Consider the following 24784-nt stretch of genomic DNA (forward strand, 5'->3'; position numbering starts at 1 on the left):
TGCATTTTTGGAAGCAGAACATCATGGCATTAGGGAGACTAACATGTTTATTTGGTTTTCTATCAATGCATTTAGCATTTAATAACAGATATGAAAATGGCAATCTATGTGATTATTTTCACAGTTGTTTCCAAGGACCAACATAGGATCAGCACCAGCTTCTTCATATGCCAGTGTTACTCTGTTTAATGGTACTGTTTTTGAAGTGGTAGGCAATATATATAGGGATGAAATGTAAGGCATGTAGGATGGGCCAGGAAATGAAACGAAAGCTAAAACCTCTCTTTTTAATCCTTAAGCAAGATGAGGAAGTTGCATGCAAGGATTTCTAAGAGCTAAAATGAAAAAAGAAGACAATTCTTCCTACTAAAAACAATGACTGCTGATTTCAGCTGCTCCTTTACAGAAAGAAGCAGAAGAACTGGAGAAAAGGCTGCTAGTGAAAACATGCAGGCTGTGCCCTGGCATCCTCCTGCAACTGTACAGTTTTTTGTCTACTGTTTCCTTGTTTTGTGCTTGCAATTAGACTGGTAGGAACAGCTCTAGATTGATATAACAGCATTAGAGAGTTGTGTGATTTCCTTGTGTCTTTTGCTAAAGAAATTAGAAAGATGAAAGATTAGTAATGTGTACACTTGGCAATAGTTTTTTTTTTTTTATTCTAAAACTTCCTTACAGTACGTCTCAAAAGGAGTGCATACATACTAAGGTCTAAGCGTAAACACCCAGGATGCAAACATGTAGGTATCTAAGACCAGATTCAGTCAAGAACTTTAGTCACTACCAAATTAAGGGGTAATCGTATGCGTACAAATTCTGAAATCAAGCACTGCACACTACATTATTAATAAAACATAAATTTTAAACTGTATTTTTTTGACAAAAGCTTGCTACTTTTATTGTCCCCTTCAGGACCTTTTTGCCTCTTCAGTATACAGAGAAAGTGGTATACTGTTCTTCCTATTATGAGACAGCAGAATTAGCTGCGAAAATGTATGCAGTGCTGGAAATCTTGCTGAGAAGGTGGGTTAGCACTCACCCGTATTCAAGGTCTGACCCCAGCTGTCCTCTCACACAGTCCAAATGTACTCTGAGATGCCTAACTGAGCTTTGACCTGGGCTGCTTTTCTATAAACCTTTATGTCAGGATATGCTGTCTGCTTTTTTTCTGACATCTGTGTGCAAATATATTGCCAAACTCCAGGAATTAAAAAAATCGTGCTCCTCAGATACATGAGATTTTGCTTAAAAAGTATATGACGTGAAATACTAGCTAATTTTAAGTTATTTATTTTTGACATCTGTATTTTGAGCCCGAATAGAATTTTGGCCAGGTTTTCAAGTTATTCTCTGCAACCCTGAGAAGCCCAGCATTAGCCTCTTATTTCCCCCTCGTACAAATGAAGAGAAGGGTTTTCTGTCTTTATCCTCAAGGTATGAGTCTGTCTCATCCACCATACTTTCTGAAAATATATTTTTTTAATGTTATGCTCAAGAATTGTCATGGAGTTTTAGATGCTTTTTGGTACCAATCACCAATGATGATTAGCTTTGGTACACTCTCTTTCATTAACATGTAGCTTTTGTCATTCTCTTTCTCAGTGGGAGTTATTAGCATGGATACATTCATATGTGTTGCCAAAAAATCCAATAAAATATAAATGTTTCCAGTTTTATAGTTTTATATAGTACAAGAGACAATAAATTATTCTTTTTTTTCTTTAATTACAGATGGCATCTGCTAAAGATTCCAGATATGGCCAGAAAGATACATCTGACCAGAATTTTGATTACATGTTCAAACTGCTCATCATTGGCAACAGCAGTGTTGGAAAAACATCTTTTTTGTTCCGTTATGCTGATGATTCCTTTACATCTGCATTTGTAAGCACGGTTGGGATCGATTTCAAAGTAAAAACAGTTTTCAAAAATGAAAAAAGAATTAAGCTACAGATTTGGGTAAGCCAAAAATAATAATTTTGTGAACTAAGCAAACTGTAGCAGTTTGATATATACAGCAGTTTTTTATATATAGCAATTAGATACAGTATCTTTTAAGCCACTATAAATATGTATTCTTTATCATAATTTGTATGTATATGGCATAGTAGTGAAAAAGCAGCTAATTTATTTCCTGCATTATTCTTCTATGTGGAATATAGAGTATAGACAGTATTTTTAAAGTGTTGAGGTTCAGCAGAGTGTAAAGTGAATTAAATTCTTTTAAGAAATGCTTCAGGATGACATACTGACAGCTGTTCACCCAGGTATAAAAAACTGTTCTGTATACGGTCTATTGAAAAGCTTATATTATTAAGGACTATCTTGAAATACCAGGTAAGATCTGATCTTCCTCCACCCCACCCCCCCAAAAAAAAAAACACTAGGAACTATGGTAGTGGATGCATAACAGAAGGCATATTTTCTTGTGATCTCAGTTATGTTTGCCATACTGATCACTTGAAGCCCCTTTCTTCTACTGCTGCTGAAGCAAACAAGTGGAGAGTTGCCTGAGTTTACAAAAATCCTTACCTGCACCTCAGAGATGGAAGAAAGATGTCAAACATAGGAAAGCAGGAGGCCAGGGGGAAGGTGCTCTTTCCTGCAAGATTTCCTCAGAAAGCAGAGATAGACAAAGACTTATTTATGCAGGAGTTGCTCATGGTCATAGCTCCAAATTCTTGCATGATACACAGGAAAAGAATGAAATTTTAACAATGTGGGACCTGAAATTAAAAATTTTAGGTCTTTGCCAGGGATGCTTGAAGGTTTTAAGATGTGTTTTCTTTGTGGGATATTTTGCAACAGCCACGCAGCCCTCGGAGAAGTTTTAATCTTTGCCTAGCCTGGAAAGATGTTTCATTAAAACAGATGTAAATTAGTAAGTAACTAACATTTTTATGTGCATAAATACAAAACACTTAAAAATGTGTTTAATAATTAGCAGCCAGTAAATCTGGAGAAACCTTGGATTAAACCTGACCAGACCATCTTAAATGGTGGATAATGTGCCTATGTTTTTAATATGGTATGTTTTACCAGCAAACCCATTTCTTACAAAAAGACTGTGACCAGGAAGGTAAATCCAAAGCTGAATTTCTCATATCAGACTGTATCTCATTCCTGCCTTTTTAGTTAGGATGCAGCCCTTGATATCTCAAATCACTTATCATTGTGCCCTCTAGAAACTGGAATACAGACTCTTTGCCTCTCAACTTTACATCTTTTGGGAGTTAGAGTCTTACTTTTGTCATGGGTATAGCAGATAGTGCTATGTTCTAAGTAACGGTTTGTCATGCGTGCTTTCACAGCATTGACATGGTAGTTTCACTGTAACACAGTAATGCTGGAGATGACAAGGTAATTCACACTGACATCACCTAATTATCTCTTGTTAATGGAGCAATAAAATTTAGTTCACATGGTAGTCCTTACACAGTTCTTTTAATCACCAAGTGGCTTCTATAATGTATTTAATTCATCATGTCTCTCCTAGAAAAAGCAGCAATATTATTTTGCAACATTATATTAATTTGATTAGTTTGACACCAACATTTTTCTCATAATGCTTCTCCACAGCAGACTGTGAATATGTGCTTGACTCAAAACAGTCCATTAATCTAAATGTGCCTGGAGTTATCTGTGGCATGGAGAGAATATTGTGTTAGTTATATTCTGAAGAATTCTGAAGTTAGTTATATTATGACAAGGAGCATCCTAAAGTCACCAACCAGGACATGGAGAGGCTTAGGATCAGGACCTCAGGTCTTCTTGCTTTTAGGTTAGAGCATTTTGCAGCAGCTAGCATTGCCTCTCCTTATTTGTTTCCATTAAAATTTTAATGTAAGAAGTTCTTAAAAAACCTTTTCATTGCCAAATGAACTCAAATTGCAACAGCTCACTATTACTGATTGCACTTTTAGATGGAATATTGTGCATTGGAATATTGTGTTGCAGTTAGGCTTGCTAGAGTAAGCCTATTGAATGTTGCACCCCTGGGATCCTATATGAAATCAGTTAAGTATCCCAGAAAGCTATTCCCTTGAGTGAAATTTGAAACAAATATAGAGCACTATTACCACATCAGATAAGCTGTATCAACAGCTGTATTATTGCTAATATGCAGTCTCTGTATATGTAATATCTCTCTATATTATACTTTATTACTTCTCTTTGATTATTCAAATTTCTTTCTAAAATGAATAGTACTAATGCAATATCCATTTCCATTTCAAATTATATGAAAGACAGTTTAGATTACGTAAAATATATAATTGAGTGAATCAGAGTTTAATTTGATGTTATTTCTATGTAGAAACAGGTGTGAGCTTCTAACACTTCCTTTGAAATCAATGACAAAGTACTTGGCGACATCATGTAACAAGTGATGTTCAGCATATATGGAATAAAGCAATCTGAAAAATCTCATAGGTTTGAATAGCTAAAAGAAAATGGAAATTGAATACTGTTTTAAAATGTGTTCTGCATGATGAGATCAAAACTACAATATTTTACCATGTGCTGTAGTGCAGAAATACACAGAATGCCACTGTTTTGCTATTCTTGCATGGTAATAAGATGTGTAAATAGAATCATAGAATGCTTCGGGCTGGAAGGGACCTCTAGAGGTCATCTAGTCCAACCCCCCTGCACATGCAGGGTCACCTAGAGCACGTGGCACAGGACTGCATCCAAGCGGGTTTTGAAGAGCTCCAGAGAAGGAGACTCCACAACCTCTCTGGGCAGCCTGTTCCAGTGCTCTGTCACCCTCACTGTTAAGAAATTTTTCCTTAAGTTCCTGTGGAACTTTTGGTGCTTCAGTTTGTGGCCATTACCTCTAGTTCTGTCAGTGGCCACCACTGAAAAGAGGCCAGCACCATCCTCTGCACTCCCTCCCTTGAGGTACTTATAGACACTGATTAGATCCCCTCTCAGCCTTCTCTTCTCCAGGCTGAACAGGCCCAGCTCCCTCAGCCTCTCCTCATAGGGCAGATGTTCCAGGCCCCCGATCATCCTTGTGTCCCTGCGCTGGACTCTCTTCAGCAGCTCCACATCCCTCTTGTACTGTGGAGCCCAGAACTGGACACAATACTCCAGATGCGGCCTCACCAGGGCTGAGTAGAGGGGCAGGATCACCTCCCTCGACCTGCTGGAGACACTCTTCTTAATGCACCCCAGGATCCCATTAGGCCTTCTTGGCCACGAGGGCACACTGCTGCCTCATGGTCAACTTATCATCCACCATGACACCCAGGTCTTTCTCCGCAGAGCTGCTCTCCAGAAGGTCAGTCCCCAGCCTGTACTGGTGTCTGGGGTTATTCCTCCCTAGGTGCAGAACCTTGCACTTGGCCTTGTTGAATTGCATGAGGTTTTTCACCACCCAGTTGTCCAGTCTGTCCAGGTCCCTCTGGATGGCAGCGCAGCCCTCTGGGGTATCAGCTACTCCTCCCAGTTTGGTATCAACAGCAAACTTGCTGAGGGAGCACTCTGTGCCTTCATCCAGGTCATCGATGAATAAATTGAACAGGACTGGACCAAGGACTGACCCCTGGGGGACCCCGCTAGCGACAGGCCTCCAACTAGACTCTGCAGCACTGATCACCACCCTCTGAGCTCTGCCATCCAGCCAGTTCCTAATCCACCTCACTGTGCACTCATCTATCCCACACTTCCGGAGCTTGCCCAGGAGGATGTTGTGAGGGACGGTGTCAAAAGCCTTGGTGAAATCCAGGTAGATGACATCTGCCGCTCTCCCCTCATCTATCCAGCTGGTCATTCCACCATAGAAGGCTATCAGGTTCGTCAAGCAAGATTTCCCCTCGGTGAATCCATGCTGATTACTCTTGAGCACCTTCTTGTCCTCCATGTGCCTGGAGACAATGGCCAGTATGAGCCATTCCATCACTTTTCCGGGGACAGAGGTGAGGCTCACTGGCCTGTAGTTGCCTGGGTCCTCCTTCTTGCCTTTTTTGAAGGCTGGCGTGACATTGGCCTTCTTCCAGTCTTCCAACACCTCCCCTGTTCTCCAGGATCTTTCAAAGATGATGGAAAGCGGCTTAGCTATGACCTCTGCCAGCTCACACAGCACTCTGGGGTGCATCCCATCAGGGCCCATGGATTTGTGGGTATCGAGGTTCCTTAGGTGCTCTCTGACCCAATCTTCCTCTACCCAGGGCAAGTCTTCCTCTCCCCCAGCTTCTTCTCTTGTCCCTTGGGCCTGGGGCTCTAATGGGCTGCCCTTGGTAAACACCGAAGCAAAGAAGGCATTCAGCAACTCTGCTTTTTCTGTGTTATTTGTAACCAGGGCGCCCATCCCGTCCGCCAGCGGACCCACGTTTTCCCTGATCTTCCTTTTGCTGTTAATGTATTTGAAGATTTTTTTCTTGTTATTTTTAACGTCCCTTGCCAGATTGCATTCCAACCGCGCCTTAGCTTTCCTTGTCGCATCTCTGCATTCCCTGACTACATTCCTGTATTTCTCCCAGGGGGGCCTGTCCTTTTTTCCACATTCTGTACACCGCCTTCTTCTGCTTGAGCATTGCCACAAGCTCCCTGCTCATCCACACAGGTCTCCTGCCCCCTCTGCCTGACTTCTTACACACAGGGATGCACTGTTGCTGGGCATGGAGGAAGTGCCGCTTGAAAACTAACCAGCTCTCTTGGGCCCCCCTGCCTTCTAGAGATCTAGCCCATGGGATTCTTCCGAGGAGGTATTTGCTATTTGATAGCACGAGGTCCAGTAGCCCACCTCTCCTCATCGGCTCCTCCACAACCTGCGTCAAAAAGTTATCGTCGACGCCCTGCAGGAACCTCCAGGACTGCTTGTGCCTGGCTGTGTTGTCCTTCCAGTTGATGTCGGCGTAGTTGAAGTCCCCCATGAGAACCAGGGCCTGTGACTGTGAGGCAATATCCAGCTGACTATAGAAGGCCTCATCAACCTCCTCGTCTTGGTCAGGTGGCCTGTAGCAGACACCCACCACAGTGTCTCCCACATTAGCCTGCCCTCTAATCCTTACCCACAAGCTCTCAACTCGCTCATCCTCCACTCCCAGGTTGAGCTCCATGCATTCCAGTTGCTCTCTCACATAAAGAGCAACTCCACCACCTCGCCTTCCCAGCCTGTCCTTCCTAAAGAGCACATAGCCTTCCATGGCAGCGCTCCAGTCGTGCGAGCTATCCCACCACGTCTCTGTGATACCAATAAGATCATGACGCTGGGACCGCACACAGATCTCCAGTTCCTCCTGCTTATTCCCCATGCTTCGTGCATTGGTGTACAGACATTTCAGGGAAGCAACAGAGCCCACAGGTTTCCCAGGAGGGGTGAAAGAGGACCCTCCATGATCATTTCCTATCCTCACTTCCCCACTAGCATACTCCCACTGGACGCCATCTGACCTAGGCTGCGCGGTACTGTTTGCCGTGTCTGTGTGACACTCCCCTTCCCCCTTCTTGCCTTGTTTAAAGCCCTCCTAACCAGGTTGGCCAGCCTTTTGGCAAAGAGACGTGGGCCCCTCTTGCTGAGATGGATCCCATCATTCCCCAGTAGCTGGTGGTCATAAAACAGAATCCCATGGTCATAGAAGGCAAAACTCTGTTGGCCAAGCCCAGCGGCGCAGCCAGTTGTTAATCTGCCATATCCGCCTTCTCCTCCTTGAATCCATTCCCCTCATTGACAGGATAGAGGAGAACACTACCTGGGCTCCCGTACCTTTGATGGCCATCCCTAGGGCTCTGAAGTCTTGCTTGATATCCCTCAGCTTCCCCATGGCATCATTAGTGCCCACATGAAACAATACCAGAGGATAATAGTCAGACTCCTGAACAAGCCTTGGGAGCCTTTCTGTGACATCCTTTATTCGGGCCCCTGACAAGCAGCAGACCTCTCTGGATGAGGGGTCCGGTCTACATATTAGTGCCTCCGTGCCCTGTAGCGTGGAGTCACCCACGACGATCACCCGCCACTTCGTCCGAGTGCTCCTTTTCTCCTTAGGGGGAGCAGCCTTGCAGCATGGACCAGACTGCCTCTCTGTAGACAGCCCCCTAGATGGGCCTTGGTTCAAGGCCTCCTCTATCTGATCCCCAAGTTCCAGGGCCTCGTACCTGTTGAATGTGGTTACAGGTGGAGGTGAGGTGGGCCGTGGAAGGGATCTTCTGCCACCTCAAGTGGGGACCTGTTTCCATTGTTGATCGTCCCTGGATACTGTTAATTCTGCCCCCTCTGCCCTAGGGCAAGAGGGTACTGGATTTTCAGACCGAATTGGGGGGTTCTCAGGGTGGCTTTCCTGGGAAGACTGCAGGATGCAGCTCCACCAGTCTATTTCTGTTTCACATTCCCTGATGGCCCTCAGCCTTTCTACCTCCTCCTTTAGCTCCGCCACCAGGCTGAGCAGGTCGTCCATCTGCTCACACCTAAGGCAGGCTGTGTTTTCACTACTCCCCGGTAACATGGAGAGGCTCAGGCATTCCCCACAGCCAGAAACCTGGACCGCTGCATGTTTCTGTGGCGGTTCAGTCTGTGTCGCCACAGTCTTCCTGGTGGAAGCTCTCTGCCGAGTGGAGACCATGGCTTCACCTGATCTCCCGCTGCTGGAAGAGTCCGGGGAAAAGATTCTTTTCCACACCTAGGGGGAGACTCCCTGACCCCTGCCTGCGCTAACTGGCACGCCACGCTCTGGTCACTCGCGCTCCCTGGGGGCAGCTTTTAAATTCCCACCTGCCCTGCCGGCTCCGCCCCCGCTGAGTCAGAACCGCCTCTGGCCGGGAGCTCAGCACTGCCCAGACGGGGGTTGGCGCTGGGGCTGCCTCTCGCTCGGTTGTTCGCCTCTAGACAAGGAGCTCCGGGACGAGCGTCCGCTCCAGAGCCCTTCCCTTCGAGATCTGTAAGGCAGTTAGTAATAGTAAGGCAGTTAGAGCCAACAGGTTCCATGGTTAGAGACATAGTTGATCCAATCAGTTACAATGCATCCCTTTTTTTGATGGATGTATAAACTTCACACTTAGCATATTTTGGCATGAAACTAGTTTTCAAGTGTTTAACTTGAAGTATGTTGAACCTTTGAGCATTGATTTTCCTTTGAATATGATTCCATCATGCTTATCAATGAAGAGTGTAAGATTTTTTTTGAAAGTCCACATGAGTATGAGGAAGCAGGGTCATTATTTCTTAATAAAAATCATTATTTAGTTATTACAAATGAACTACCAAAGGATAATAGGCTGCATTTGGTGCTGGCTTATTTACTGGAATGTCCTGAAGGTTTTCCTGTTTGTATGAGGGTTTTTTTTTTTTTTTTCTGTAAGGCAATGGTGCCTCATTCTTGCATTCAAAAGACCAGAACTGTCTTCCTTTATTGTTCAAGTCATGTAGGATATGTCTCTCTCTAGTGCTTATCATTATTGCTTTTTCACAGGGTCAGAAATAGCCTGTTGGGAGCAGTGTAAGGTTTACATTATTCCTTTTGAACCAAAAAACTTCCTTCTATAATATTTCTTATTGGAATTGAGAGAGGTTCAGAATTCAATTGCTATATTCATTAGTGGGAGCACATCACCTTGTCACAGGACAACTAGCTGGCTCCAAGGCAAATTATAGATGTGGCAGCCATAGTACAGATAGTACATACAGCGTGAAGACATGATAGCCTTTTTTTTCCCCTATTTAAGGGGGAAAAATTATAAATATCTTAAAAAAAAGATTTCTCAGAAGAAACTATGAGAAATTTTGGCAAGGAATTCTGTCTGTATGCTGCACATAACTGTATAAGGAAAAGTCCATGAAAAGGCTTTTTAAAGTTCTATGGCAGAAGCTTATCAGATTTGTTCAGTTTCCAACATTTAAATTTAAATTATTTTGAATGAAAAAATAAGTGGCCAGTGAGTAGGAATGAAAGAAATTAAAGAAAGGCTTAAAAATGTGAAGAGCTGCAAACCAAAAAAGAAAATTAAATTTACCCTTATAAATCTACTACTGTATTTGCTGTACAAAGCAGTACCATTTGCATACAATGCAGATGGGAAACCATTAAAGTTTGCAATATTCTTGCAAGCACTGTAGAGTCTTTAATGAAAATAAAATAAAGCAAGAACTTATAGAGAAAATACAAGGCAAGTTAAACAATAAAATTTGTCAGATATCATTTGTTAAAATAAATCATTACAATCAGAAAAAGTAAGACAAATGCAGATACTAATTCCTGCAGAGGAAGACAAAAACAGGTCAAAGATTATATTTAACTGACAGTGTATCTATGTCACATCTTTAACTTCTGGTTTAATCAGAACTTGCAGTGATTTCCAATTGATTTAAGTACATATTTTGTTTAAGTTTTCCCACTCTGATCTGTAGCTGCAAATAAGAACATTACATTACCTTTTTCTGCTTAGATGACTTTTGCCTGAGATTAGACATATACTTCATGGATTGGATGCACTGATCCTTGTTTCCCAGAATCATGTGTGACAGTTGCATTCTGATACCAAAAATGTTGCTGTTATCATCTGCCGTCATCATTTGTTTTCCATAAACCACCATACGCTCTGGCTTAGGGACCAGGACTAGATTTAATAAACTGAACAAGGAAATTCAGTTTCATCATTCAATAATTAAAACTATAGTACTTGTTCAAAAGAATCAATAAACATTAGGCACCTGATTCTTTGCTTGGCAAGGCCCCTAACACTGCTCTAGCAGTAAAACAATGAGTCAAAATGAAAATAAATTTATCAGAATGAGAACTTTTTTTTGTCTCAGAGGGGTCTGTGAGGCAGTTGTATGAATGAAAATTGCCTTGATATTGATATTTTTAAGGGGAATCCTACAGCAAGTCTTGAGTGTGGTGGCACTGCAATATTCCAGAAATATCCTGCAATGGTGACTAAGGCTGTCATGTCAGTACAGTAATAACTAAATATGCTAGTTGAGAAGAAAGGTGGTGAAAGTTGAAGCAACAAAAAGTCTGTTACAGAGTTGAGAGCAGGGTGAGGGAGAGGATAATGATATATAATATACGGGGCTTGTTTCATCATTTTAGGGACTGATTTTTATGTTATCATCTGACTCACCTGAGTATTTTTAATTGGTTTGATAGTCCCATCAAAGTTGATTTAATGATTTTTTTCCCAAGTGCTAGTGACATTGTGTATGTTGCTGCTTAGTATGCTCAGAGTTTTTTTAGATGAGAATAGTAAATCTAATATTAAAGAATTAATTTCCTCATCTCAGCATGAAAATCAAATGTGTGTCCAAAAATATACCAGGCAGCAAATGATTTGATGATAGCAGTAGAGAAGGCTGAACACTGCAGGAGTTTAACATTTCTCTGGATCCATCTGTACTAGTAAATTAAAGATGCCCATATTGACCTTTGCACTGAGATCAGCTGTCATAGAATAGCATGTGTCCATATTTTAGTCTCTGAAATAGGATGGCGACGCTCGGTCTTTGCATTGGGAATGGTCGCTGGCATGTGCTGGCTCCTGAACCTTGTCCAGGAACTGTCTGTCAGAGTGCTAGTGAGTTTGGATCAGAAAGCATGCTGACAGTTTCATGGTATAGAAACGTCCGTAGCCCAGATATGTTAACTATTGATTTTCTTTTGGAAGGCTTCAAGTGAGCCATTTCTGGGAAAAGATAACTAATGAGGAACATGGCAGTGATGGTCAGAAGACAAATTCTTTATGGACCTCCTCTGTCAGCTGATAAAAGGTGCAATTCTGGGCAGCTTTTGTCACAGTTTAACCTGCCCTTTAGCAGGGGCATGTTATCTGAGCTGTGATCTATCACACTGTTGGCCTGAAATATCCCCCGCCTCTATTTCATTTATTATTTCTCTCCTTATGCACTATATATATTCTTGAAGATCCATGAAAAATATTTACCTGGAAGCTTGGGGATAGAAAAGCTTTTTCATGCGGTGTTTCTTAAGTCTTCATCTAGAGCTATTCCATTTATGCACGTGTCATATTTGGTATACTTTATTTCTCAGAAATAGTGCTATTCATTAATGATTATTTTTCCCTTACTATTTTTCCCTCTTTTCAAGTAGTCTACTTGAAACATCTGATCCTAAGTATTTGCACAGTGAAGGAAAGCCACTTATAGCACAGGCAGAATTAGGTACCTTGAACTAGAACTTAGGTACATTGGTTACATCCAGAAATTTATGTTTACGTTAATTGAAAGATTCTTAGTGTTCAAAATTATTCCAGCTGCTTATTCTTTCTTGTCCCTGTTACGCTATTTGTATTAGAGTTGCAGCTATGGATCCAAGTCAGCTCAAGTTTAATTGTTCTAGGTAAATTGCCAAAAAATGGTCAAATAGCTCACAGTAAGCCAGTCTAGTGGGAATGAACAGGTGGAACAGGGAGATGGCTGAGGAAGATGATTTGTAAGAAAAAGAACAGCACTTATGTGAACAACAGACAAGACAGCTTCCCATTTCTCTAGAGCTCTAGCAGCTCTAGTAGTTTATAGACACCACAGCAGAAGCAGATGAAAGCAACAAATGGAAAAGAATGTGTGCTGCTATTTGAAGTTTGACTGGAATTCTTTAGACATGGAGGTATGTGAGGGAAAGCACCCAAGTGTCTGAGTGAGAATGGGACCAAGAGCTTATGATAGTACCCTTAATCAAATAAAAATTTAGAAACAGCAAAATTTAACAGTTAAAATGTGGTGACTTATCTTGGTTCCTTGTAAACCACACTGCAAAAGGGCTTACAGATGTGACTGCAGTCCTTTACTGGGAAAGACACAACTGAACTCTGTGGAACTTTGTGCAAGAAGTGTTTCCTTGGGACCTATTTTGGGTGTAAAATATAGAAAAATCCTTTATAAACAATCCATTCCTTGTGATGAATTTCTTATATAGAGCCAGGGCCTAGTCTGCAATTTCAAAGAAGACCTCAGCAAAGTAAAAGACATGCACAGTTTGCATGGATTTCAGTGCAAATAGCACATGCTGTGAGCTTTGTGAGAGGTTGGCTAGGCTGGTCAGAGATGACACTTCTAAAAGACATAGACGTGATATGTTTGTATTTAGAAAGTATAGTTGGCTGTTCAAATATCTATGTGGCATGACATTTCGGTATTATAATAACAAACATGTCTTGAGAGTTTCAAACATCTGCTCTAAACCCAACTCAAAAAAAAAGGAAAAAGTCCTAGCACATCAGTCACACTGGCTTTCACTGTTGAAACTGTCATTTCCCTGTGATTTTTAAATTTCCTTATCATTTTTGTTATCATATCATCAGCTTCTCCTGAGCAATTGAAAGACACATTCCTATCTTTACTTCCGAGAGAACAGATAGGGTGCATAAAGTGTCAATATTATAAAACCCCTTGGTTGTCTAAATGCTATAAGAAGACATGATGTTAATAATTCTGCTTAGCTATAAAAATAGGATAATTTTCACATTTCTTTTTAATTCCTTTTCCTCATGCTACTTCTATTTCTAGTGTGTAAATCTTTTTACTTAGGTAAATGGGTAATGGAACTTCTGGTTCTTTTAGATGGACCATCTGCTTTTCTGTTTTCCAATTAAATTTGTGCTGCTAAGGAGTTAAACAGTTCTGGAAATGGTAACCATACGTAGAGCCTCTCAGCTCCAGGCTTGTGATTTAAATCCAGGTCAGGATTGATCAATAGTAGTTTTCATCTGACGGATGTTTTCTTGGTGTACGTGAAATGAGTTCAGCAATTTTAGACTGGTTTCTAGTTAACCTGCATCTACCTTGCTTCTCCTAACCACTACCTTTAACTGAAATTCTCATGCTTCAAACTCTTTCAGGATCTTAACATGTTTTTTTCCCACTTATCATTTCAGTTTTAAAATTGTTTTTTAAGCCATGTACTTAATGCTATCTATGTCAAAATTCTTGAACTACAAGTGCTAGGAGAATGCTTGGAGCAGAGAACATATTGGCCCTCTTCCTATATCCCTTCTGAGACAACAACTCTTGGCCACTGTAATGATGTTGGTCTAGAGAGCCCTGTGGTCTGATCTAGTACAACTCAGTGCTTTAGCAAAAAAAACAGCATTGCCTATTTTAACAATTTTGCTGTATGACCCTGCTTGCTGCATAAAATTCAGACTCCCATAACCATCTTAGATACAATATATATAACTAATACTATATATATGTACACACAGATATTTATATATATTACAGCTAGACCTTAAATATTCTCTGATGAAGGCTGCTGTTTCTGGTAACAGGATACATCTATATTCAGAGGATTAATTGGAAAGAGAAGGTGGTGTTTAGCATAATTAGAATTCTAAATAAGGCTCATTTTGCTGTTTAAGTGGAAATGTCCACAGGGATTCTTCAAGGGAAACTCGTCTAGTTTAAGACACTGCCTAGAACACTTTGCTATGGGATCTCTTAGGCAGATTTAATCATTGAACTCCTGGGAAATGAATCCTAACATCACACAGGCCAACAAATCATCAGTCTACCAGACTTGAAGTGACTGCAGGTCTCCCCAGTCTGTGACTGGACAGTTCTAGTATAACATTTGTTCAGCTGCCCTTGCTATCCCTGCAAGTCTGCAAGTCTCCACCTTTTTCTATTTAGGGAAGCTTATACCAGTGGAAGGGTTGTCATGAACCAGCACTTATATGTGTGCAAGCATCATATAGATGCTACACAGGCTACTTAAAACCTGGTGATGAGAAAGCAAAGATACAAAAGGCTATCATTAATACATGTCCATTGAAGTAGCAAGATCTTTTATTTTGCTTGGAGTGGAAAGACAAGATTGGAAGGAAAGAGGGGATGGAAAGATTTTACTGAAGCATGAGCAATAACCTTGGGCTAGTATTGAAAAACAACAAAACTATTTTAATTGTTCAAGATGAATAAAATGCTGAGATATCTTACATATCTGACAGTATATTCTAAATTTTGAGATGTAAGTTAGACTTTTTAATGTTATCATTTTAAGAAACAACAATAAGTCTATTTCTAAAATGAGATTTATGTTGACAGCATTCCTTAGAGAAGTCAGCTGTGCTGATGGCTTCTGTGCTCCATTTTAATGCCACATTTAAGATATCTGTACAGCTACAGTGAATCTGCAGAGAAAAGACAAGACCATGGAGGCTATTCACTGCATTTTAATAAGATTTGACCTGTAAATTATAGCAAAGTGTTGCACTCTTAATGTACAGCTTTTGCTTTGAAATCAGAGGACCAGAGCTTTGGATGGGAGCCATAATGTAAATACTACAGAGAGGATTGTTTAAAGCTCAGTTTTGCCTACTGCTGCTAAGTGCAAGCTGTTTCCCTGTGCTGTGTTAGAACAGATGGAAGTCGTTCTGAAATTCTGCTCGGTTGAGAGGGACACAAGTGACTGGGGCAAGGATAGGGGTCACATCATAGAATCATAGAATGCTTAAGGTTGGAAGGGACCTCTAGAGGTCACCCTCACTGTTAAGAAATTTTTCCTTAAGTTCCTGTGGAACTTTTGATGCTTCAGTTTGTGGCCATTTCCTCTAGTTCTGTCGGTGGCCACCAGTGAAAAGAGGCCAGCACCATCCTCCTCACTGCCTCCCTTGAGGTGCTTATAGACACTGATTAGATCCCCTCTCGGCCTTCTCTTCTCCAGGCTGAACAGGCCCAGCTCCATCAGCCTCTCCTCATAGGGCAGATGTTCCAGGCTACTGATCATCCTTGTAGCCCTGTGCTGGACTCTCTCCAGCAGCTCCACATCCCTCTTGTACTGTGGGGCCCAGAACTGGACATAATATTCCAGATGCGGCCTCACCAGGGCTGAGTAGAGGGGCAGGATCACCTCCCTCGACCTGCTGGAGACACTCTTCTTAATGCACCCCAGGATCCCATTGGCCTTCTTGGCCACAAGGGCACACTGCTGCCTCATGGTCAACTTGTCGTCCACCATGACACCCAGGTCCCTCTCTGCAGAGCTGCTCTCCAGAAGGTCGGTCCCCAGCCTGTACTGGTGTCTGGGGTTATTCCTCCCCAGGTGCAGGACCTTGCACTTGGCCTTGTTGAATTTCATGAGGTTTTTCACCGCCCAGTTGTCCAGTCTGTCCAGGTCCCTCTGGATGGCAGCGCAGCCCTCTGGGGTATCAGCTACTCCTCCCAGTTTGGTATCATCAGCAAACTTGCTGAGGGAGCACTCTGTGCCTTCATCCAGGTCATTGATGAATAAATTGAACAGGACTGGACCGAGGACTGACCCCTGGGGGACCCCGCTAGCGACAGGCCTCCAACTAGACTCTGCAGCACTGATCACCACCCTCTGAGCTCTGCCATCCAGCCAGTTCCTAATCCACCTCACTGTGCACTCATCTATCCCACACTTCCGGAGCTTGCCCAGGAGGATGTTGTGAGGGACGGTGTCAAAAGCCTTGGTGAAATCTAGGTAGATGACATCCGCTGCTCTCCCCTCATCTACCCAGCCGGTCATTCCACCATAGAAGGCTATCAGGTTCGTCAAGCAAGATTTCCCCTCGGTGAATCCATGCTGACTACTCTTGAGCACCTTCTTGTCCTCCATGTGCCTGGAGACAACAGCCAGTATGAGCTGTTCCATCACTTTTCCGGGGACGGATGTGAGGCTGACTGGCCTGTAGTTGCCTGGGTCCTCCTTCTTGCTTTTTTTAACGACTGGCGTGACATTGGCTTTCTTGCAACTTGTTTTTATTTAACACTACCCACTTTGCATTACACTTCTGGAAGTAAGCTTGAGTGCATGTCATAAGAAGCCAGAGTGATAAGGGGCTCTGCAGCATTTCAGCATGATGCTGGTAGCAGTTAACACATTATGGACAGTGCACCCAGCTTTTACATTTGAAATCATGACATCAAACGAAGTAGCATCCCTAGAGGACGTGGCCTGTATTACCTTGTTATTTCCCCCAATGGTCAGATACGATAAATCAGTTAGGATGTTGGCTACATTTGTTTTTAACAGGGAAACTGCTTTTTTTTTTCTGCTTTCATTTCGTTTTATTTCTAGTCTCAGGCTAATCTCCTGCAATCTATTCTGAACAAATATATTGTTCTTCTGTAACCACCCAGCTATTTTTTGGCTAAACACAGTAAGATTGTTTTATTACTCACTGCTTGTAAACAAATTCTTTCCACAGTTTTTAACTGTCATGGATTGTTTTATTCATTAATCACCATTTGAGATAGACAGAGAATTCTGTCACAATGAACTCAGTCATCAACTCAGATTGGAGTTGCTGAGCTGTAATTTAGCAAACTTGTTTACTCTAAATGAGGATGGTATCTAAGTGTGAAGAATTATTACTTTCATACCCATCAGTTTATTATTTAGGTATAATTATAAAAAGAAAATGAATTTAAGTCTGTCAAAGGGAATCTGTTGTTCTATTCTGAGAGTGAGAATGAAATTTGGTATATATTTTTGAACCTTGTAGATTGGTTTGAAGTGAAGTCAACCCTGCAGAAAAGAATATGAAGTCATGTCTTGTAGAAGTTTCTGTTTTTCCTTCCCTAGGTGGCTTAGTCTGTCATACTGTCTAACTAAGCCTATATTTTTTCACCTTAATGAGTCAATCTAGGATGAGCTGAGCTGGAGAGTCCTGGAAGTGTCATGTTTTATAATTCTGTATTCACCTATAATTACAAGTCATATTTCCTGCAGACTTGTGAAGAGCCTTCTGGGACGGCTTATTTCTGGCCTCTTCTCTAACGGATATTCAAATTCTAGTCATTGTAAGAGATATTTTAAATGTAATTTATTTGAACTGTAGTTTCTTCAGAGCAATCTGTGCGTGTCTTCCCTGTAAATGACTAGTGGCATGGAGTCCTGATATGAGATTAGAGTTTCCAGGTTTTAGTGGATATGACCAGACATTAAGTGTGGAAGCATTTGAGATGGCTTCACCTGTGCTAACTGTTAAATGCCAGAGAAAGAAATGCGGAAGCATCACAGTGGCCTGAAAGAAAATGAAAGATTTTTAAACTGCATCAACAAAAGTAAATGAAGAAATTTTCTGGGAAAGATGGAACTTAGTAGCAAAAAGAAATTTTGATAAGGAGCTGGCTGATAGACAACAAGCTGTCTTGAAAGGAGAGGTCATCAGACTTGGAATATATTGTGGAAATGCTTTAGGACTCAAGTAGTTAGCGATTTTAATAGTCAATAGACATATTCTAATAATATGTTAATGACAGGAAGTTAGGAAGTATTACCAGTATGGAAGAGGACCATAATATCATACAGAGAAAAAAAAATTCAATGGTGGCATAGTAAAAATAGTATTTAATTTAACAGTTTCAATTTGTGCACTTTGGGAACAATAGTAAGAGATCAATTTATAAGCTAGAAGTTATTCAGTTAGCAACCACTTAAGAAAGGCACAATTTGGGTGTACATGAGAGAGGAAGGGATGACTTCTAATGCCCAGAGAAAAACAGTTAATTCTTGCACTTCCAGAGGAAACAGAACTATACCATTATCTGATGCACTGGAGATATTTTATATGGAAAGAACTCAAGTTGAAATTCATGCAGAAAAGCACTACTGTTGTGAGTAGGAAGTAGAAGGGAATTAAACCTTTTTTTTTACTGTAGAAAACGAAGGTGGAGAGCTCTCCTTAGTTTTTTGACAAGTAGTTTTTTCCCAAAATCATATTTAATTTTGTCATAAAACTAATTCTTTACTGAGAAACAGTTTGGACAGAAAAAGTGTAGGCAAGCCTATTATTTACATGACATCAATGTGCTGTGGGAAGAAATCTGTAAGAAATGAGCGGTTGTCACGGAATGAGTGGTGGTGGGGGTGAGCGACACAATGCACTAAACTCGTGGGAAGTAAATAGGAATAGGTTTTATTGATAATGACAATGGTTTCACGAGATTCTATGGCAAGGTCACTTATTAGTTACTGCATGGAGGGTCAAGATACACACAGAATTACCAAGGACACCCTCCCGTTGGGTCACGAGGTTCAGACTGGACCCCCTTACTTTCCAAACTCCTTCTGAGAGGAGTCTGGGTGCAGCTGGATCCAGTCCTAGTCCCAGACCCGGTCAACGGTTTATGACCCTGCTTTTTGTCCTTTCCCCTAATATCCAATAATAAACCTTGTGCAATCCCCAAATGGTCCTCCTTGCATCCCTTTATAGCTCTTGTTTATTCCCACAGTCCTCTTAGGCCACTCCATAATAAACCTTACTCAATCCTCAAAGCCTCTTCCCCTGTATCTCATAAGAATTCCCCATATGCCTGTAAACTATCTCCCTCTTTGTTTGCAAGGCAGCCCAGTGAGTGGTTCCCTATTTTTCTCAAGGACACTGCACTAATGGGAGTGGCTGAATTCATCCCTTTTCACTAATTAGCTTCTTAGGATCCTCTGCCTATCACTTCTGATCTTCATGTCTCTGTGCTTATGGTAATTAGCCTTTAAATAGATAACCTAAGACAGACAAAAGGTAACAACTGCTAGTTCTAAGTTTCACCCAAGACTTTTAAAGCACAGCTTTCTTCTATTTATTGTATCATTGGGAAATGGAGCAATGGTTCATATGAACTATGAATGATGCAGATGCATTTTTGTGTGTGTTGTCTTCAAGGAGGCAGCTATTTGGAGAAAACATAGTGTGCTTCACTGGAACCTGTACATCGGGACATATTTATGGAGTTTGTGAGATTGGGACAATATCAGGGATCAGTGTGGAGCTGCTGACACCTGGGAGAGAGATATTTGTTAGTAGCTGGTAGTGGAAATGTCTCTTCTCTGTGGAGTAGATAAGACACACTTGCTGAAGGTCCCTATCACAGATACTTTATAAATTTTCAAGGCAGTCAGTGCAGCATGAGTATCACTCCTTATTCTGTCAAATGAGTTTAAGCTTATTCCGTCTTTTATTCCTCAGACTTCTGTGTAGCTTCCCTGACCTACATTAGCATAGGAGCTAGTCTAGTGCCCATTAACAAATTAGCTAATGAATTTGAGCATGATCTTCCTTATTCCTCATTGCCTCTCAGTAATCCCAGAAACTGTGAGGGTTTAAGTTACAGCAGAGCAGTGTGGATTATTTACATAAATAGCAGCTTCAGATAGATTTTTCTGAAGGACTAATTTATTTTAGAAATAATTATTAGACCTGAGAAAAAGGTGTAAAATTGAAATTAGAAACTGAATTGCTCAGCAGTTCAAATAATATTAAGGAAACAAGGATATGGTAAATTTGTTGTGCTAATAAGATCTCACTTCTTATATGTGTTTAAAGCACTGTGTTTCGTAAGCAGTTTAGTATTTGCTTCTACCTTTGTTAACATTCAGGTTAAGTGCAACTGAAAATATTGTAGTGCCAGATTCTGTATGTTTTGTGGTATACCTGCAACCAGGTGTACCTGTGCAACTCAAGGCAACCATTTACATCTTAAAAATAGCAAATTGCTAAGGATTACTGATGATATGTTTCTTTTTGCCCCCATTCCTGGCTTGTTTCTGAAAGCTCTCAATTTCTCAAAAAAAAAAAACCACATAAATTTGTCTTAAAAAATTGAATTATTGTTTTTTAAGTTGGGAAAATAACATGTTCTACAATTTATCTTTGAAATATAGCTGGTCTCAACAGAGTAAGAAAACATAATTTCAGCTTTAGTAATCAGGTCATATCTCCCTGTTCTTTTTCTATTCTACTTAGAAGAACTGTCAACTTGTGAAATCCTGGAAAGCCTTGGTTTTCTGCTTTCTGCTTAAGCAACATTGTTCATCTACATATTGGTCAAGATTGATTCAGAGGCCTTTTTTGCTGGTAACTGCTGTAAGCAGAGATTACTTTGAGGCAGAAGACCAATCTCTGCTGTCATCCTGTTGTTCCAGGAACAGTAACAATGCAGACTGGTGATACCCTTAAGATAGTCTATTTTTTAATTTCTTTTTCTGACTCAGAAAAATATTCTGGACAGGACCCATTCATAAACAAGCGAGAAGCACTCTGAATTTACAGTAAAACTGATGTCCTTCATTGTGAATGGAAATATACTGTTTCCATTCTGCTAAATCTCATTTCTTGACTAACACTCTCTGCTTTTCAAACACCTCGGGTATACTCTTGGTGAGTATGCTCTCTATTTGGCAGACATCATCCCATGAGGCATCACTACGGAAAAATTGACTGTTACAGGTCTGTAACAACAAAATGGATTTGAGTTCTTAAACAACTATCTTTGTGGTTCTGACCCCTGCTCAACCTTGAGATCAATCGATCTTTGTGCATATTCTCTCCATGAGCTCATCTACTTATTTTTGTATTTATTTTTAAAAACGGGCAGTGGCGGGTAAAGTGTTTCTTTTCCCAAATGGTTGTTTTGTCCTGAGACCCCTCAGGCCTGAGGACACAGAGCTCACTGAGCCAGCGCAGCTCTATGTGGGTATGCTGGCCTGGCACACAGGTGTTACTGCAGTGCTATTAATAATTAATGTCATATTAATGGTGTTTCTTTACAAAGGAAAGCAAAAGTTTGAGGAAATTTCTGGAAATGGCAGTAAAAGGAGAACAGATGCAATTACATCCCAATCTGAATCTATTTATTTATTTATTTATTTATTTATTTATTTTGTGAATCGATGTTCTCAATGTTGTTCTAGATTTCCTCCTGAGTAATTAAAATCTCAGGAATCTTCCATTTTTTAATTAATAGGTGTATATATTCCAGAGTTGAATAATGGTTCTGCCTGTGAAGATGGACATCTCCAGGGTGTTTCAATGGAAAAATACAGAATAACTCTTCAGGAATATAAATGTGTCTGTGGACAGTGAGCTTACGGCAAATAGTTGCCTGTTCTGTTAGAAAGGAAGGTAAAACAAATTATTCATGTCCTGTGAGTGGGCAAGAGGAATGGGAAACAGCAGATCCTGAAACTGCTTTTGACAAATGAGAATTAAGGTCTCAGAAATTAATTGACTTTTTCATTTGCCTTAGTTTGCAAACTAGAAAAGCTCCCCAGGATTGGGGGTTAAATTTCCTAGCACCAACTGGGTATGTATACCCTGACATTTTTTGTCCTCTGGCCTTTCTCTTGATGATGACTTTCTGTTTGTCATTCTTGGAAAGTAAGTGAAGGAAAGAACTCCTGAAGGGCTACAGCTGGAAGTCCTACTTCCACTGAAGTGAGGAGGTTTGGGGTCTGCTGTCCTCAAGCCGAGATCTCTTTCCTGAGCAGTGAAGTGTTCTCTCACAGTAACAACTTCTGGCAGTGTGCAGTAAGGAAAGAAATAAGGCTGAAGTAAGAAAAAAAAATGAATCAGCTGGGTTCAACTAGGAGATTAAGGAGGAAAATATCTCACCTTTCTACAGAGATTTCAAATTTCACTCAGACCATACAGGACCTGCTGAGTTTTGACAATCCACATATTCCTATGAACATTTCTATATTCTCTCTTGGACTGTGAGACCTATGAAATGGTAAAGGATATACTTGGCTTTACTAAAAAAAATAAAAACAAAACAAACAAACAAAAACTTCTTATGGAGATTATTTCATTCTATATTTGTTCATCTTTCTTTTCTATCTATCTTTTTTCTTTTTTTCTTTTCTCCATATACAACATAAAGGGATTTGACTTAGACCACTAGATAATCTAGCTACAAGAAAATCTATCTAGCATAGGAGAAAATATTTGGGGTCATCTGGGTCATCCATTCATTTTTGTAGGAACAGTTGCCTCCTTTCTTCAGCATGTAAACAGATATTTTTCAAAAGAATGATCTTTAAATTATATATCAAGAGGTTAAAGTACAGGTCTTCTGAAACCTAGTTAATTGAACAAATTGACTATAAATTACATTAATTAACCGGCTGCAACACTTGACTAGAGCCTGTATCATCATGATTCTCATCTTTTTACAGTCCTACAGGACAGGAACAATGAGAATACCTAGTTCTCATGAAACACTTCTCTATGCTCTATCATTTGAGATTTTTAGTCTTTCAGCTCTTAAGTGGCACAAGAAAAAATAGGATCATAATTAACAAGTGCTTAATTTTTACAATTAACTGCCTTTATTACCTGATGCTTGAGATCAATAAACACACTTTCCTAGCTGGGCAGAATCGCTTATTAGCAGTGGCAGTTTCTCCTTGCTTTTCTTAATGAACTCTTCAATAACTTGGCTGTTTTCCATAATATAGACTATATTATTTTTTTGCCCATGCTAAAGTGTTGCCGTTCGCTGTCTCCGGCCGTGCAGTCTCCGGACTCAGCTCTTGGCAACGTAACGTGTTCACCCAGAGGTCGGGCTCTCCGGGACCATCCTACTCTGCTAGGGGACAAACCACGTAACACCAATATGTTTGGAGTGCCATTTATTGTTTACTGCTCACTACAGTTATACTCCTTGCGAATGTGGAAGCTTGCTCTGCCACCAATTAGCAACAATGTTACCTTATATGGCTATGTACTGATTCTTCAGAGTAAGACAGCTGACTCGCCTTAATCTCTGCTGACCCTTTGCTTTCCGTAACATCGCGAGATCTTCCAAGCGCCAGGCCCTAAGCCTAAGTCAGGCCAAGTCAGCTTATGTCAAGCACGAAGCCATATTGCTATATCTATATATCCATCCACATTTCCCCCTCCCCATGCAAGCGTTCATTCAGTGTCTGCTTCTTGCGTTGCGGAATTAACAGAATTTGTGATATGTGGACGGTTATTAATTATCTTATACAGCGTAAAGCACAGCTAAGCATCACAGCGCCTACTGTTATGATAATACAGAGCATAATTCCTGTCTTAACTATAGATTTTAGCCATCCCCCTAGTCCGAAAAGGTCCGTGAGTCCATCCAGACCAAAAAACCCCAGATCCTTCTGTATCTTTTTGGTGTGATCCATCAGCTGTTGGATTTGCTGATGTATTGCCTTAGAGTGATCGCTGAGGTCCATGCAGCACATTCCTTCAAAGTCTTCACATCCGTGCCCATGCGCCAATAACAAGAAGTCTATTGCTGCTCTATTTTGTAGTACAGCATGCTGAACTTGCGAGAGGTCAAGCGCGAGCTCAGAAAGAACCAGGCTGGTTGCATTAGCCTGCTTTACTGCCCAACAGGCCAGAGTGTTGAGGTTTCTTGTGTGTGCGCGCAGCTCCTGCTCCTGGTACAAAAGAGACGTAAAGAAAGCCTCCCACCAATTCCATAGTTTTACGGTGTCGTCGTACTGTTCTGTCAATATTGCACTACCCGCTTCTCGTCAGGTCCTCACCCGCTGTGTTGCATTTGGGTGAACCCAAGGCATAGCCATACTGACCTGTCCAACTGTACATGGCTCTCCAATTGGTTTGGTGGGGTCCCCATTCCAAGCTCGGTTACCACAGATGAGGAAATAGCCTGGGGGAAGCAATACATAATTTTCCAGTACTATTAATATATACACAGCGAGAAGTGTTTAGCGAATCTATTAGCTCAAGCTCTTGCGGTTCTGGACTAATAAGCAACTGGTCATCCCATATATCCCGGCTAACCATAGTGCAATTATCCGGGCATCCCGATGTGCAGGTTTTAGGGTGCATTCTTTTGCCTGTCATCTTTTTAACTGCTGTTGCAAATGAGCCCCAAGTTTCGTTATTCAGAGGGACTCCTACTAGGCAAGTTATAAATGGAGTGCTAGGGCTTGATAGAGTAGCACAAAACCGTGTGGTATTAAGTGCGTTCGCAAGCATTACCCAGACATTCTGTTGTTGCACATAGTGACGGTTGTACAGTCTTGGATCTTTTCGGGATCCTCCGTCACTCATCTTGATCATTATTAGAAGGAAGGTTATCATCACT

At 41.1% G+C, this 24784-nt stretch overlaps 1 protein-coding gene across 1 annotated transcript in view; it reads left to right on the plus strand.

Annotated features, from left to right (window-relative positions):
* Nucleotides 1-24784, plus strand: part of LOC104574774 (ras-related protein Rab-3C-like) — a 148659-nt gene that overhangs the window by 6287 nt on the left and 117588 nt on the right. Inside the window, exon 2 of the mRNA XM_088529874.1 lies at nt 1732-1959. Coding sequence (XP_088386000.1) covers nt 1732-1959 — 228 coding nt within the window. The remainder of the gene's footprint in view (nt 1-1731; nt 1960-24784) is intronic.

The sequence above is a fragment of the Tinamus guttatus genome, unplaced genomic scaffold (genome assembly GCF_059628265.1).
Source record: "Tinamus guttatus ecotype Peru unplaced genomic scaffold, ASM5962826v1 Tinamus_guttatus_pri_ptg000353l, whole genome shotgun sequence".
Lineage (NCBI taxonomy): Eukaryota > Metazoa > Chordata > Aves > Tinamiformes > Tinamidae > Tinamus > Tinamus guttatus.